The sequence below is a fragment of the Neltuma alba genome, unplaced genomic scaffold, assembly GCF_004799145.2.
Source record: "Neltuma alba isolate B1F8T4 unplaced genomic scaffold, ASM479914v2 tig00012454_pilon, whole genome shotgun sequence".
Lineage (NCBI taxonomy): Eukaryota > Viridiplantae > Streptophyta > Magnoliopsida > Fabales > Fabaceae > Neltuma > Neltuma alba.
In genome coordinates, this window is record NW_021636933.1 from 37,832 (window position 1) to 56,269 (window position 18,438).

General features: G+C 31.2%; 1 protein-coding gene across 1 annotated transcript; it reads right to left on the minus strand.

Annotated features, from left to right (window-relative positions):
* Positions 1-12,713: 12,713 nt before the first annotated feature.
* Positions 12,714-15,510, minus strand: LOC114727217 (TMV resistance protein N-like). Its single transcript, XM_028913918.1, has 4 exons — positions 15,387-15,510; positions 14,051-14,471; positions 13,471-13,687; positions 12,714-12,884 (listed from the first exon to the last, which is right to left on the minus strand). The coding sequence occupies exons 1-4, from the start codon at positions 15,508-15,510 to the stop codon at positions 12,714-12,716; spliced, it is 933 nt and encodes a 310-aa protein (XP_028769751.1).
* Positions 15,511-18,438: the final 2,928 nt, after the last annotated feature.

Sequence of the window (18,438 nt, forward strand, 5' to 3'; positions counted from 1 at the left end):
GTGGTCCAATCCATCTCATTTCGTATTCGACTTGAGCGAGGACGTTCTTTATCTCTAATCATTGATGGGTTAGGTATTAGAAGAGGACAATCAATCTGTGGCCAGTACATCTCATCTCCTACTAGTTGGAACTCATTATTATAAACCATTTGCATGGTTTCCAATCGAAAAGCAGGATCCATATATTGTAAATGGTCTATGCCTACTCGTGCACAAGCAGTAATGGCATGCATACATAAAAAATTTTCTGCTTGAAATTCTCTACAATCATATTTTCTGTCAATCAAATTCACCTTGCAACATCGACAAAATTGATGACATCAAACATTATATGGCTCCCTAACCTCAAATGATGTTGCTATTCTGTTAAAATCTCGAACTACACACGCAGATACACTTTGTGTTGCTATAGCTAACTTCTTTGTCATTGTCTCGGAAAATACGTTACCAACCATAATTTGAGCATAAACTTGTTGGGCACGTTTGACAAAATAATTATTGACTCTATACATGGTTGCCTTAACTAAACCTGTTATTGGTAGACTTCAAACACTTTTAAATACATTATTCATGCACTCTGCAAGATTGGTTGTCATGTGTCCAAAACGAAGACCTTCAAAGTATATGCACGTGACCATTTCTCTTTTGGGATGGCTCCGATCATCTAGCTACAGGAGTATGGTGCAATGCTATTTCTGCTAATTCTCTATCAACAACATGACGTTCATAAACATACCCTACATATTATTATTAGCACTTGTTAGAATGATTATAAAATCATAAAAAGCACAAGGAATCTCACCGATATTTATAAACTTCTCTTTTAACCAATTTGTTCCATGTGCTTTGTGAAGATTTGAAGCCACGTGTCGTAAACAAAAAACATGATGTCCATATGGCGGTTGCCATCCAACTTGGAGTTGAGCAACAGCAGCCAAAATTGAACGATGTCTATCTAAAATTAAGCAAATTCTTATTCTATCTTTTACAACACATTGGCATACAAGGTGTAAGAACCATGCCCAAGCAGATCTTGTTTCCCCTTCAACTATAGCAAATACAAGTGGCACAACATTTCGGTCGCCATCTTGTGATATTGCCATAAGCAATGTGCCCTTGTATTTTCCATATAAAAATGTTCCATCAACTTGTATAATGGGCTTTAAATACAGAAATGCATCTATGCATGGCTTGAATGCCCAAAAAACATGATGAAATATTTCAATTGGTTGACCGTTTGTATTGACCTGAGAGCATTGTTTGTTTGAAAAATATATGCATGACCTAGGCATGAAGTGTTGAACTACAGCTAACTATCTTGGGAGCAAGGAATATGAGGTCTCCCAATTTCCAAGGGCAATCGCAATTGCTAATTGTTTTGCCTTCCATGCTTTCTTATGTGACACAGTATAACTAAACATTGATTGCATCCTCTCAATAATTTGTGACACTTTCACATCTGGTTTATCAATTACCATTACCACAATGCAGGATGATATAACATCTGCGTCCAACTTTGGATGTTCTTGAGTTAATGACATGCTCAAGCATACGTGAGGCACCCCATATTTTGTAATTTGCCAATAGTTCCTGCTTTCCTTTTTGCAAGCCCTTACTCTCCAATTGCAATTTTCTCCATAGTTAACACAACGATATTCTTCATACTTTTTACAAGAATAATAAACCTTAAATGTATGATGAACACGAACAGAATATAGTTTGACTGCACGTCTTAAAACTTGGACATTGCTAAATATTTTCCCAATATTTAACTCTTCATTATCACTAACATGTAGAATATCTTCTAATTCACCAAATTTAGGAGTTGTAACTAACTCAACATGAATTTGTGACAAGGAAGCAATTGCAACCCAATTTTACTCATTCATCTTGTCATATTCATTGTCATTGTCACCATTATCATCCCCATTACCAGCATTTAAATAAGAATCATATTCTTCTTCATCCTCCGATTCATCCATGATATCTTCTACAGGAGGAAAAGAACATGATGATACAATGTTCCCACCATCTATGGGGAGTTCAAATGGTTGGAAACTTTCCATGTGATCACTAAACATAGATTCTTGTTCCATCATGTTCACCCTATTGCTACTTGATGGGGGCATATTTTCGACATAATCACCTATGGGTTGTGACTCAACATGGCCATTATTTGGTAAATCACATATGTTAGTATACAACTCTGCACATGTTAATTGAGTTGAAAATCTTCTAGTCACTTGCCACATTTGTTTTATATCTATATCATCTTCCAAATTGCATGCTTGGTATTGTGGTGGATTTATGCATATAGGATATCTATATACTAAATTTGTCACGTTTTGATGGGGAGGAAGTCACAACTTTCGTCCAATAACTTGCTTCAATTTGCCCAAGGTAATGTTTTCATCAACTTTGATAATTTTCACATTATCATACTCAAATGTTACACTGGCTGGGCCATTAAAAATTTGTCCATTTGCGAATAAACACACAAACTCCTTTCTATGATCCATTCTACTTCCTAATTATTTCATTATAATCATTAGTCAAGCAAGATTAAGTTATACAAATAAATTAACTCCACTATACCATTACTTTGTTGCAAAATCAATGTTTATTATTAGCTCAGAATATCCTATATAACTAAACACATAATGAAATCCATATATAAGGGAAAAAATATGTAATGAAAACTGCATAATTCCAATTAGAAATTATCATAAAAGATGTGTTATTGCTATTATTGTCAAAATCTGTTAAAGTATAGTAAACAAACTTGATTACAAATTTAGTAATTTTCAGAACTTTTTAATCATTTTTTGTAAATTATTTATTTGCAATTAAAATAAATAAATAAGTTTAAGAAATAGAGATTTTTTTCCTTTTGTTTATTTTTCTATTTCTATAATTTTATTTACATCAAGTATTAATTAATATATTATTGCACTATATAAAATACATTAAACATATATTTTTTTAATATTAAAATTCTTTTTTGTAATATTATTTTAATAATAACAAATCATGAAGATTTTTTTTATTTTACACATGTATATATTATTTATACCTTATAATACCTATCTATTATTTCATTATTCTTGTAAAATTTAATTTAATAGATATTAATTTATTGCATGAAATTAAACATTTAATTGGACTAAAATCTTTTAGACCATTGGGTTGAAATGAAGGGTTCAAAAATAAACATTTTTTTCTCTAGTTTATCACATTCATTAAAAATTATTTACTTTGATTTCTTTTAAATTGTAAAAATATATTTCAAATTCCTAGTTTTTATTTATCATAGAATTTAAATGATATAATTTTAAAATATTTTATAAGTTATTTCAATTTATAATTCAAAAATTTTAAACACTTCTTTATTACAAAGATTTATAAACATAATTAGTTAAATATATATATTTATTATAAAAAAATTAGTTAAAAATTTAATCAGATCTTTTATGTTTGCCTTAACTGATTGAAATTAATGTAACTATAAAAATATAATTTAAGACTTATTAGAATCAGAAGTAAAATAGTAAATAAATTTTATTTAATATAAATTTCAGTTAAAAATAATATTTTTGGAATCTTTTTACAATACTCCTATTAAGAGGAAAGATCTATGTAATTGATGCAAACTAGAAGGATAGTCAGAGTATTTTATTCTTGATTCAAAATACTCATGTCATGACATGTCATCATCAATTAAAAAATACAACATAACAAATAGCATGGAAAAGGCAAAATGAAAAAAAAAATTATGAGTGCTCTTCATGCATTTCAATTTTCCATTACTTACACCTTATTTTTACCTAAAAAATATATGAAAGCAATAGTTCATTAGAAATGGGTAGAACACTTTTTTTTTTTGTAATTTACCAACTTAATATATACCACATATTTGATATTTAGGGCGTATATATAATTATTCTTCAGTTTTATCTTACCAAACTTAAACTTCTCGAGAAGTATACTTTCATAAGAAAAACTAATAATCATATACCAAGAAAAAAATGAAGCTTATATCAAAATCTTAACATCTTAAAACAATATAACAGATTATAGTTTTACCATTAAAATAAGAGGCACCTAGCTTAGAAAGAGCACAAATATTCCAGATTGTTAAACTCACCACTCACTTCTTGAAAATTAGAACAATGAAATATTAACTCATCAAGGATAGTATGGATGAAAAAATCAAATTGTATATCACAACCGTAAATTTTTTTTTAAAAAAATAGAAGAGACACAACATACCCGTAGCAGTAGTAAAAGAGCTTGTCTTGTTTGGAAACAAGAGTGAAAAATAATAGTACAGGAGAATAATAAAAATGAAACAACAAGTGAGAAGAAGAAGAAAAGGGAACTCGACGAAGAAGAAGAAGAAGAAGAGAAGGAATTCACATATAATATATATAAAGCCATAGTTGCAGCCTCACGGGATTCTCACATGTGTTGTTAGAAATGCTTATAGAGCACACATAATTGGTTGATCTTGCACACATAATTGGTTGGTTTTGCATGCATAATTAGTAGAAATTTAGACGCATGGTTTTGCACGCATAACTGGCAGCAATTTAGACATATGGGGTGAATAGAAAAAAGTGAAATTCCGAAATCGTTCACGCCAAGAACGATTTCTAAAATCGTTCATGCCAAGAACGATTTGTGTGTAATTTGAAAATCGTTCTTTCCAAGAACGATTTTAAGTGTAGCATATTAGTAAATAGTTTCAAAAGTACAGTATTTTGGTATATAGTTTTACTGTTTATCGTATTTTGGTAAAAAAGCCTCATTACATCTTGATGTTTTGTCGATGAAGTATGCTCTTCACATTTCACCCAAAAAAAAAATATAAAACAGCTTAAGCCTAATTTTTTTTTAATGGGCTTTTGGATAATTTGTGTTCATAACAGTCATTCACATGCAATGAACCAGAAATTATAGAACGTGAATGTTATCGTTGTTTAATATTTTTATTTGGTTGCAATAATTGCATCAACCTTCAACATTTAATTATTAAAAAGATAAAACAGAAAAAGAAAAAGACGACTTAAACCATTTTGTGCGGCCGCGCCGATTCGCAGCAAGCACCGTGTTGCTTTCCATCAAACTTTGGTGACCCCTTTACCTTAATTTCCACTCAAAAGTGGGTTGAAATTTTTCTAATGGAGATTTTTTGAATGCACATTGAAACACGAACCATATTGTAATGAATAAAAAATATACCATGGCGGCCTTCAAGCATTTGATTGCTGATACAGCGGTTTTTAAAAATCAAATAGGCACGGAAGTGGCTTATTTGAGCGCCAATAATGCATGGGACATCCAATAAAATTGCGGAATTAGTTTCAGTCAGGACCAGGTCTGAATCGTTCATATCCCATTTGGATTTGATTTTTTAAATATTTTTATTTGTTCAAAATATTATTTTAATATATATAGAATCTAAAATAGAGATAATCTTTTAACTCATTTTTTCAAAAAAAAAAAAAAGTTTTTTCTATTTAAAAATAATTAATTAAATATTTTAAATATGGACCGTTCAAATTAACTATAAACGGTCTAAATTTGATGAGCTTAGAGTGCTCATCAAGATGATAAGCACTGAAGAAATTTGTGGACATTTTATTAAAATGGCATTCATGCTATGTTTGGATGGAGAGAATAAGGAAGGAAAGAAAATTAGGAAGAAAAAATGGGAGGAGATGTGAGTTTTTTTCGTATTTGCATAATGAAGGAAAAGTGAGAGGATAGAAAAGTTAGGGAGAAAATGAGGTAGGTCTCACATCTGATTTTCCTCTCAACTTTTCTCTTCACATATGGAGAGAAAATGAGAAGAAAACACATCTTCTCTTTTTATCATTACATCTGTTTTTTTCCCCAACAAAATAATACCTATTCTTTTTTTTTTCACTTTATTAATTATTTTCACGTCTTTATCCTATGTTTGCTTGATTGAACAGTAAAATAACTAAAATTGTAAAAATGCTTCTAAAACAAACTGAAAGGGAAAACAAGGAGACATGTTGTTTTGGTTGTTGTTTTAGCGTATCACAAATTTTATTTTTTATTCTAGAAGAAAAACATTTTTTTCACAAAATTATTTGATATAAAAATATAACAACATGATAATATATCTTATCAAATAATATGATTCTAAATTATTTGGTGATGTTACTATAAATATGGTTTTTTATTATGATATCTAATTTGATTTAAATTATGATACATTTGGATATAAGAGTAAAGGTATTTTAGTCATTTATATATTTACTTATTTTTCTCTCTCTATTTTTTCTTATCTATCCAAATAAAAGGGGTGATAATATTTTCTCTCTAGTTTTCTCTTTTCTTCATTTTCTCTCCTCACATTTTCTTTCTTCTCAACTTTTCTTCCCATCTGGTCAAGGACGGTTACTTTCCATGAAATTTTGGTCAGGAATTTTCTACCAGAAGTGAGTAGGCTTGGAATTTTTAGAATGACTTGACGCGGATGCGGCAGTCATTTACAGGAGCCTCAGCTCCAAGTCAAAATCAAACAAGAAGTAAACGGCGGCAGTCATTGCCCAATACTTCCTCCCATCTTTCTTATATTTAATATAGAAAAGTTAGATAACTAATTTAAAGATATTAAAAAATTAATTAATTAAGTTAATTATTTGTAAAAAATATGTATTGGCTTCCTTAATGAATTACTTTATTTAATCATGTATATTGAAATTATATCTACTTAGTAAAAAACCCTTACAATCAATAAGAATATCTTTAAAAAATTATAAATTTAGAAGACAAAATGAATTAAGATTTAATATTTAAGATCAAATTTAATTCCCAAACTAGTTTTTATATTGAAGATAGGAAGTAAACTGTCTGGAAGTTTCCTTCAATATTGCTGGATGATTCCATTGGATCGAAGGTTCCACCTGGCATGCAAAACCTGGTCTTCAAATATAAATATAAGACATTAATTTATTTTATCTTTGAAATTTATAATTTTTTTCTAAAAATATTCTTATTGATTATAATGGGTTGCCCTTAAAAAATAGTTTGATTAATGCACATGATTTGTTTTTGGCCGAAATTAATGCACATAATTAAATCGAATAATTTAGAAAAACTAACCCATATCAGTTATAAATAGCCAACTTAACTAATTAATTTTCTCTCAATACCCTTGAATTAGTTAATTATTTAATTTTTATATTAAGAATTGGAGACAGTATTTGTTGGAATATTTTTAAAATGAAGAAATGTGTTTTTTGAAAAGTTGTGTCCTTATATAACATTATTAAATTAATATATTTATATGAGGAGTTGTGTTCTCATATAAATTAATATATATTTATATGCAAGGTTGTATTCTCATATAAATTATTATATTTATATGAAGGCTATGTAGGAAGTTACAATACTAAAAAACACCAAATTTCATTTCTAAAGACATACATGAAAAGGTGTGGTAACTACCACTTTGTAAAAGGTAGTGTTATTTTTTTTTTTAAAGGAAATCCTGCATATTAAAAAGAACGTAACTCTTCAAGGAGAAGTTATTAAATAACCTTTGATTATTTAAATTATGTTGGCTTATGAATCAATATACGGTTGTTATTATTAATTAAAGAGGTATTGTTTTAAAAAGCATCTATTCAAGGTATCACTTTATAGTCCTTACCACCACTCCATTTGCATACAACACGGACACATAACAATTCAAACTCATTGTCTCTATAATTGAGTGCATGCAAAGATAAAAACAAACTATCACTTTGTAAAAGTTATTGTTGTCTTGACTTGAATTTTGACAGTGCAATTCATGTTTAAAAGTCTTTATATCTTTAAAAAAATTCGCCAATTAACCCAATTTGTATTCTATAAGATAGGAATAGATGAGAGCAAATTAAACCTAAAGAAAATTGCTACATTTAAAGATATTGTGCATCATCATTTTCTTCTTCATTTCTTCTTCTAGTCTTGAGAACCATTCCCACTAAAAAGTATTAGGTTTTACTTCTTATTTGATTTTGTTTGAGTCAAGACTCTGTTGTGTATGTATGCATATATTAAAAAAAGTAAATGAGTTTTCTTATTGCCTTTTCATTCATTTATTTATTTCTGTTTTTCTAAGTGCGTGGAGCAGTGGAGGGAGCATCTTTTTTGAAATGTTCATAGCTGAAATGAAGAACCTGGGTAGCACGGATGAATAAGCGTCAAAAGCACCCAAATTCGTCATGCGTCCTTGAAAGTCAAATAAGCCAATTTTTAGTGTCAACTTTTAATTTATTTCAAGTAATTTTGGAGAAATATGAGAATATTAATAGTTTATTATAAACACAAATAATTTTTTAAAATTAAACCAAACTATTAGGAAGTTTACCCAAAAAAATTCATGTTTTTATCAAATGTTCACTGTCAATATGAAATGATATTGTAGAAGGAAACCCGTTCTCAATTATAATGCAGAATTCGGATAGAAAATGACAAGATAAGAAGAAAAGTAATCCTCAGCCTCAGTAGAAAAAGAAGGTAGAATAAAAGTGCAGAAATTCACGGAGGGATCAGGGAAATTTCACAGAAAAGGAAAATTAACTCGGCCCCAACAACTACGGCCAGATCCTTATTTATCCTCTAGCTCTGGCAATTTCAATGTCTTCTCCCTTGTACGCAAGCCTTTTTCTTAGCGAATACCTCAAGCCCCCACTCCTTAATTTTAATATAAGTGTTATTTGTGGGTTAAATTTGATTTTAAATATAAAATCACAATCTACTATACCCTTATCATTGTTTATCCTCGTCTAGTTTTTGCAATTTCTATGTCTTTAAATTATTTTCTTCCAATCATAGAAATGAAACAGAATGTTTAATTTAATCCTTGTCATTTCATATTAAATATAAATGTTGCACCCCAGTTAGAACTTCGGTTTTGTTTTAAAATAATGCTAAAATATTCAAACGCTGGGTCGGATGACGGGAATTGACGAATAGAGCCACACATAACTTAGTCCTTGTGTGTTTTTTTTTTAAAATGAAATTGTATATCTAATAAAAATAGGGATTAAATTATAAAATAGTTAAAAGTTAAAACTATAGGAATTGAGTTGTATCGAGTCAAAATCTAGACACTAAGTTACAATCGAGTTAAAATTATAGGAATTGAATTACACCAAGGCAAAGTATAGAAAATGAGTTACAAATGAATTAAAATTATAAGGACTAAACTATTAATCTTCTCTTTTAGTTTTTACTCTCAATATTTAAGAGAGATCATATTTAGGGAGAATTACAGTGAGGTCCCAAGTAATTGAAAAACAAGTCCCAGAAGTTGTCATTCTCACTGTAGGACTTGTTATTACAGGCTGCTCAAGTTGTTATTTGGGACTTTTTAGTGATTATTTCTCTTCTGTAGGACTTGAATGTAATTCTCCCTCATATTTATCTTACCAAAAAATTAAAAGCATTTTAAGACTAGTTTTTCAAAATGAGCTCTCACTTTGTATTTACGTTCATAATAATAATTAACATGCATTGAACCAGAAATCGTGAGGCGTGTTAGTAAATTAAGTGCTATGTATCACACCATTTAATGTAGTCGTCCTTTTTTTATTATATTTTCATTTGATTTGCACTAATTGCATCAACCTTCCACTGTTAATTATTAAAAAAAGCAATAAAGCAGAAAACTAAAGGAAAAGGACCACCTGACCACTTGTGCCCTACTCAAAAGTGGATCGAAGCCTCTTAATGGCATAGTAATTATTAAAAAAAATCAGATTGAACTAGCCGGTTCAATTGGAAAACCGGCTAGTAGTCTAGTTTGTTTAGGGTGTTGGACTAATTAGCAATAAAACTAGTATCAACCTGGTCAAATTGGATGGAAATCAGTCAAAACTGTGGTGTAATCCAATTAAACCAATATTAATCTGGTCAAACCAGCTAGTGATCCAATGAACATTTCCATGCCTCCATGCCCTTCTCTCTCTCTGTTTTTTTTTTTTTTTTTTTTGAGTTGGAGCCCCTTGCTTTCAAAGCCGAAGGAAGGCCTTGTGCATAACTTGATCTTAATGGCACTCTTCATGACATGTGGCACTCTTTTCGCATATCTGAAATCAACAATAATGTCATAAAAAATACACTTTTATTTTTTTTATAGTAAAGGATAATTTTTATTTAACAAACATCTGGCTAGAAAAGTATAATATTTGATAGTTCAAATAATTGTACAAGAATCTCCAAAGATGCTTACCCATGGGAAAAAAATATCTTTCTCCTGTACCATGAATGAAAATTTTGGTGTCATTTAGTTCTCCTGCAATGATACATGAAAGAAAACACAAAATTAATAATAAGCAAAAACCACGTTAGACCCGACAATTAATAACAAGAACAACATAATAAGCTCACCGCCTTGTCCCTTTCTCTGTGTTATTGAGTTTTCCTTCATTATCAGTAGCCTTCAACTTTCTCAAGAGCTTCTTAGGTGGTTCATTAGCAGGAGAAACAATTTTCTTTCGTTTTCGTGAAGTTCTTAAAAGCAAAGAAGACTTGATGAATTCGATATTCTCCATGCTTGTTTGTTGCTTGTCCACATAGATTCCACACTTAACTACGAAAATATTAAGCGGAAGACATGTAACTTGTATTTCCACATCATTCCAATCCAATTTCAGAAACTTATCAAGTCCCTCCAACTCTTGGCCGTTAAAATTTTCAAGTAGATCAAATAAGAACACATGGCCTTGTTTACCAAAGAAAACAAACACACGACCCATTTCTTCACTTGCACCTGGAGCATCACTTTGTATCCATGGCTTTTTGCAGCCATTGATTCTCATGAAAACTTGAAAAAAGTGTCTCTTCCTTGTGTTTGCTTTTCTGGACTCAATCACAATGACAATACGGGGGAAATTTTTCCCATGAATAGGAAAACATAATGTTCTTCCTTTACAGCAATGGTCGAACCAATCAGGAAATGTTGTTGATGGTGCAACAATTCCCAAGCAAAAACAACTTTTTGCCTGATTTATCAAATCAATAAAGACCAAAGGTATTTTCAGATTTGAAAACAACGCATAAAAGAATGCGACAATCCTGATTTTCAGATGACAGATGATAGCACTTTGAGTTTTGTTATCAGTAACTTATGTCTCCGATTTAAAATGCTTCCAATAATATATGTTATCTGATGGAAACTTGATAATATGAGATATTAAGTCCTCAGTAGTATGAGTTGTTCAATAAGGTTTTTTTTTTTTTTACTATTCAATAAGTCATTTAAGTACTACCTCCGATCTTTAATATATGACCTTGTTTGACTTTTATTTTGATCCTAAATATAAAATCCCAATCTATTTTGTCTCTCATATTTATGCATTTTTTTAAAGTAGTCCTTCTAATAATGGTAGTTCTAACCAATACATTTGATTAGTAAAGATATTTTAGAAAATTCAATACCTATTTATTACAAATAACTAATTTAACTTCTTTCCTTAATCTACTCAAATTAGTCAACTAGTTTTTATATTTAAGACTGGAGGTAATATTTTAGTTTTTCCACTTCAATTATTGCTAGCTTTTTGGGTAAGATTCCATCCATATACCACTCATATAACCATTGATTTGTATCAAAACCAAGAGTGTTTTGGTTACCTATCATTATACCTTTCTATCCTTCTATATCATCTTTTAATTAATTTCAACCTAACATAACTCACATAACGCTAAAACATTTTTAACCTGCACTTACAATCAGCTCCAGCATGACTTGATTTCCCGAAATTCATTAACCTATAGCTTTTAAATACACCTTCCAATAGACCCTAATTTTATGGACTATGTTATCTTGTACAGACAAGTGTTATACAAGTAGAGAAAGTTTAAGTGAGCAATCTATTAGCTTGTACTTTAATTTGTGGATACAGATATATTTAGAAGGACAATGTTAAAAGTGGATTAAAGAATGGAAAACTGAATTTAAATATATCTCTTTTTGAAAAGTAAGGTTTTGGGGGAGGGGTTGCAACTGGAAACAATGAACAAACGAAAAAGCATGAGAAATACCTGAGACCATAGCTGGCCTGGTGACTCCGGAGTTAATGAAGTGCAATTCTCTGCCCTTATGTCCTGCAACTAAGATGGCAGTTTTGGTATGTCTCTTAGCCTTTTGCAATTAGTCACATCTAGTTTCCTCATATTAGCACACTCTTTAATGCACTCAGGAAGAGTCACAAAATCATTCCTTGACAGATTTAATTCTTGTACGTTCTGAAAGCAATTCAGAATTAGGTAAAGATCTTCATCCAATAGACCACAATTCTCAAGATCCACGTACTCTAAGTTTGTGTAGCTAATAGCAGCTGGTTGGCTCTTGTGCATTAATCTTTTCAAGGATTCTCTCCCATGAGGTTTAATGCCTTCCACATCAAGCGCGCTAAGATTTTGCAACATCAATAAGCTGTTTGGAAGCTCCCTAAGACTTTTGCAGGACCTTATAAACATAGTTTCGAGCCCTGAAAGGTTTCCAACGGAAGGCGGTAGCTCTATAATGGCAGTTTCGCTTGCAAAAATATCTGCTAGTGAATCCATCTTTCCCACTATATGTGGGAAGTTGTCAAGACTTCTGCATTCTCTGAGGTTAGGCTCCTCAAGAGATGGCATGTTGATTTCACGTGGAAAGCTGGTAAGGTTGGTGCATTTACTGACATCTAATCGAACCAACCTGGAGAGAGATCCCGGCCCGCTGAATCATGAACTTTGAGCAGATTGCGACACCCTTGAAACAAAAATCTTCTTAGGCTTTGGAACTGAGACATATCAGGTACTTCAGTTATAAATTCACAATGTGAGAAATCCATATGTGTCACATGTTCAAACTTCTGCAAAACAAACAAGAAAAAAGATTTGTGCAGATTTAAGAACAATAAATGAGAGGGGGGGAAAAAAAAGAAAGTTGAAGTAATTTATTCTCATTTATTTTTAAACTGAAGATTATGGCGATAGAAATCAAACCAATTATTTATATATATATATATATATATATATACACACACATACCATGAGCATTAAACACAAGGTTACCTTAAATGGTTCCGTCAAGCTAAAAAGACTTTTATATAATTTGAAACAAACTAGTTTTGCAGGAGAAAAACTCGGCGGTAGGTTCATAGAAGGATATGATATCCTTCCCAGTCAAGCAATCTTAAGCTATTGGGTAAATACTTGGGATTGGTTGAAAATTGGACATTTCGGACAACAAGAATTTTAAGGTTATTCATCTTCTCAAAGGCTAAACCATTTCACTGTACTTCTTATTGCTGAGGTGGATCTAGCATTATTCCTTTAATACTATTGCTTCACTACAATGATCGAAAAAAGCAATGTTGTTAGACATTGCAAAATTAAATTGTACATAATAAATTTCATGTGTAATTGGAAATACATGTTCAAGATTTTAATACTTACCAAATTTTCTGGCAATACTTTGAGCACATCTTTGTAATACCATAATCTACTTCGTTTACCAAGATCTGACTTTGTCTCCTTTCTAACAATTTGCTTTCCCATTTGTTGTATTAAATCATGCATGTCCAGGCGACCATTATCACTAATAGTTATTAGAGACTTTTCCGCAAGAACTTCAATATAAAATCTTGCTCCATAATCACAAGCTTCTAATATTCTTCAACAAATTCCAATTTCTCCTTCTTAAAGAAGCAAGCAATATCTAAAAAGATATGTTTGGCAGCATCTTGCAAGCAATCATAGCTTATCTTTAGGACCTCATGAATTGTTTTTTCTGGGATCCGATCATAGTGTTTCAATATGTTCCTCCATTCCTCTAAGTTTTTATGTGCCAAATTGGAGCCTATTAATCTTAAAGCTAAAGGAAGACCTTGTACATGACTTACAAGATAACTGGACATATCTTGATAGCCTTTTGGAGGTTGGCTCGTATGAAAGGCATGCCAAAAAAGGAGCAATTAGCAATTGCTTATTTCTTGTTGTTATAATGACGTTGCTTCCATTACCAAACCAATCACACCTGCCTGCAAGTTGTTCTAATTGTTCAATGTCATCATCATCAAGAACTAACAGAACTTTTTTGTGAGAGAGTCTGTGTTTTATTCTAGATATTCCGTCATCAATACTACTAAAAGTCATCTTCTTTTCCTCAAGAATTTCCGATAGAAGTGACTGTTGAAGAAGAACAATGCCCTTGTATTTGTTTGATTCTTCTCTAATATCAAACAAAAAGCATGAACCTTCAAATTGGTAGAAGATTGAATTGTAAACAGCCTTTGCAAGAGTTTTTTTGCCTTTCCCTCCAGTTCCATAAATCCCCAACATACAAACACTATCATCATATTTATTTACAAGGGACATCACTTTTTCTATGTGAGGCTCAAGTCCAACCGTGTAATCAGTGCTATGGAAGCGTTTGGGAGGCAGCATAACAAATGCATCTTCGACATTTCTTTCAATAAAGCCAGAGTCACATCTACAAAAGTCAAAATTCTCTTTTTACTATGAAGCTGATTTATGTATAATGTCTTCTTTTGTCCTTCTCCCCCCTGTTTATCAAGCTACCCAATAATAAAATCTTTTCATATTTTTTATTCATAACCTTAACACCAATAAGCTCTCAAATGTTTTAGTCCTTATACTTTGGAATAATGTTTTTAATGGGAAATTATAAATTATAAAATATTTGCTGCTCAAACGATACTGTTTAAGTAAGTCCAAACGAATAAGGCTAACAAAGACGTAAATCCAAAAGAATAAAATATAGGACAAAATAAAAACTTTTAAATATATCAAATTAGTGAAAAATTTTCTCAAGTATCAAATATAAAACTTATATGCCCGATCACGCTATTTACAAAGATAAACAGTAATATGTACTTTTCATATTCCATACAAAATATAAGAACATGTGTCTAGTTAATTAAAAAGCTAACTGATTCTGTAGTTATATAATTGAATGTCCAAAATAGTCCAACCCTCTAATATCAATAGATCGTCTCCTTCAAAGCATGCCTTCTACACGCTTTCCTGAAAACATATTGTCATATGACTTGACTTAGAAGGATACTCTGGCCATTTTTTTTTTTAAAAAAAAGTCGAAGGATAATTGTTCGTCTTCACAATTAACCGATACGGTGATAGTCATATAAATTAGCAACTAGCAATTGGATAAGTACTCCTAAAAAACAAACAAAAAATCCCAAGTACCTAGGAAAAAATATTCTTAAAGACCCCGAGTTTGAAGAGTTGGCCTTTGACTTGCACGAGCAAAATAACGAGTTAGTATAATTAGAATCTACAAATAGAATATTGAAAATCTCATCTGCAGAAGGTAATTAATTAGGAAATAATACAGCTAACATGCGTAACATTTTCAAAAAGCCATGCTGATGATAAGCTAGCAGCTTCAAACAAAGCAGACCTCCATTTTCTTACTTTCTCTAAGTCATCTCTGAACCTGTCTTCAAGAGCAGCCATGGCTCCCTTAAATCTATTTCTCTGATACTGAACATCCAACGGATCCCCCTTGTAAAAGATTGGCATAACCAGCTAGTTCTTCTGCTTCTTACAGCAAATGATATGGGCACCATGTGGAAGTACCATGGCTCTTAGTACACAAAATGAAAATTCTTGATCTCCCAATGGCTTTAAGAATCGTAAGTGAGATCTCTTCCCCTTTGCCAAGCTTCTGGTCGTCAATGAAGGCATTGATTCCCTTTTGTCACAAAGCATTATAGAGAGGCACGGTGAAGGAGTGGTGCGTTCCTGTACTTGGTTTTGCTGGTGAAGGGAAGAGATGATGATGGTGTCGCTACTCGAAGCGCCATGACTGTGATAATCACAATGGTGAAGCTAAGGTTTTGAGAAATTTGTTCAGTGTTTGATTCATCAGCTAAGCGTGGAGGATGGTAGGAAGCTGTCTGGTTGGATCGTGCAGATCCATTAATTGCATTTGTTGTTTGAATTTTATCTTTAAAGCAATTTTTTGGTGAAAAAAGTGCATCGATAATTGAACGGACAGTCATAGGCTCATTCAATGGATCAACCATTAATGCGGTTAGAAAAGTCAAACTAAAATACTCCCTCCGTTCTTTATTATAAGAGACATTTGATGCTTATGGCATGTTCCTATATATAAGAGACACTTAAAAGTTGTCTCTAATTTTTTGTGTTCATTTCCTATTTTACCCATATTTATTGTCTCCAACTCACACTCTCTCTCCCTCCCACTTCTCTTTCTTTTAATAATTTAATTATTCTCTCTCATGCTCTCTTTCCTTATTAATGAGGGCAGTTTTGGAAAAAAAATTATACTTTTTACACATTGATTGTTCTTAACTAATTTTAACTGTTTTTTTGATCAACGTAAATCGGTTATTCGTCTCTTATAATAAGGAACGGAGGGAGTAATATCTTAAATAATCATAGTCAAAATAAAGAAAGCAATTTCTTCACCAAGAAAAAAAAAAAAGAAAGTAATCATCTATAGTTATGAAAGGGAATACTAACATGTAGAGGAAGTAGTATCTATTTTTATGAAAAAATAACACAGTATTCTCCATCCATATTTCATATTCTTTATCTAAATTTATAATCACCATCCTCTCTTAATTCAGTTTTCAGTTCGGATTTGACCTCGCACGTCCAGGTGTAGAGATAAAGGAGTTTGCCTGATGAGATATACACTTTGCTGTCTTGTAATAGGTTGTTTACTCTTCATTGTTGTTAGTTTTTTTTTCTCCCGATATTCTTAACTCTAATAACTATAGTGATTACTTAATAAATAAAAAAATTTTGATATACAACTTTCATATGGAGCTAATATTAAAAACATCAACCTTCATAGCTAATGTTCTAGCAACGGCTCAATTGACTTCTGGCGATCGCCACTGGTACCAGAACTCTGGCAACAAGCCACTTGGCATTTGAAAAAATAATAATAAAGGATAATATGTCATTTCAACAAATTAGCAAATCCCAATTTTGTTACCTATACCTAAAATGAGATTTTGCTTATTTAAATGAGCATTTGTAGATTTTGACATTGAGGAGTCATTTTTCTATCATTTTCCCTAAATTAAACGGCATAACCAGCTGGTTGCATGCTCTTTTTTCATTTTTACGTCGAATGTTTATTCGCTTCTAAAATATATAACCTTAAATTAAATTAAAAATAATTATGCTAAAAACATTAAGCAGTGCAGATGGTAGAAAGTTGCACTCCATCAATTTCATTTGGATGCGTTTTTTATTGACTTTCATCTAAAGCAATTTTTTGTGAATATTGAGCGAGTCTAAAGCAATATTTTGTGAATATTGAGCGACTCCAGAGTCACGGGCTCGTTCAATGGATGAATCGTAGTTGGATAATGGAAAAGTGGTCATAATTAAATTAACATATTTTAAATAATTATGGGATATTTGGTGGTTTTGGGCGTCAGCTGCCGTTATCCCTCAATTTTTCCATACCTTACAAATGTTAATATGTTTTTTTAATATCATTAAAGTCTGCATAAAATAAATGATATTTTGATATTTTATGGGTGAAATATTAGAGTTTTCAATTTTTTATAATTTTTAAAAAATAATAATCTAAAATTAGCGTAGTTTCTTTTTAATTTAGATATAAATTCTTTGAGAAATCATAAAAATTGAAAACCGTATCATCTTTTACCTATAACATCTCACTCATTTGATGTAAAATGCAATAATAAAAAAAAACAAAAAAAATGCATTTTGAAGGTAAGGGGGAAAAAAAAGAAAAGAAAGAAAGAACAGCATAGGGGCAGCTAACATAGAGCAGCTCGAATGAGAGGTAAGCAAAAAGAATTGACTAGTTGTTATGAATATTATAACATGTGGATATCCATCTCCTCCTCTTCCTCTCAACTTCATCATCAACTCCCAAATACTTCCACTAGGCATTAATCTTCCACTACTCCATTACCTTTCCACTATACCTTTAATCTTGTAACTCCCCCCACTCATATTCATGTGGTTTATTGTCTACTATCTATCATTTAAGTACAAATGTAACTTATGTGTAAGACTATGCCTATAAATAAGGCATGCCATTGTATTGTGATGCAAGTGAAGAAATATAAAAGTTCGCTCATTCTCTTGTCTTCATCTTTCTCTATTCTACTTTTTTGGTTTTATTTTGAATCCATTTCATAACACGTTATCAGCACGAAACTCTACCATCAGAGTTCATGACTCCTAGTTGATATATGTTGAGGTTTTGTTCGTTGAATGAAAGATAGTTTGATCCGAACAGTCTTGTAAGATTTCTCCAATTTATTTAGAGGAAATGGTGGTTTTGTATATTAATCTTATTGATTCATTAGTAGCCGAATATTTTATTTATCGTATTGAGATATGAAAATTTTTATTTTTATTTCTTAC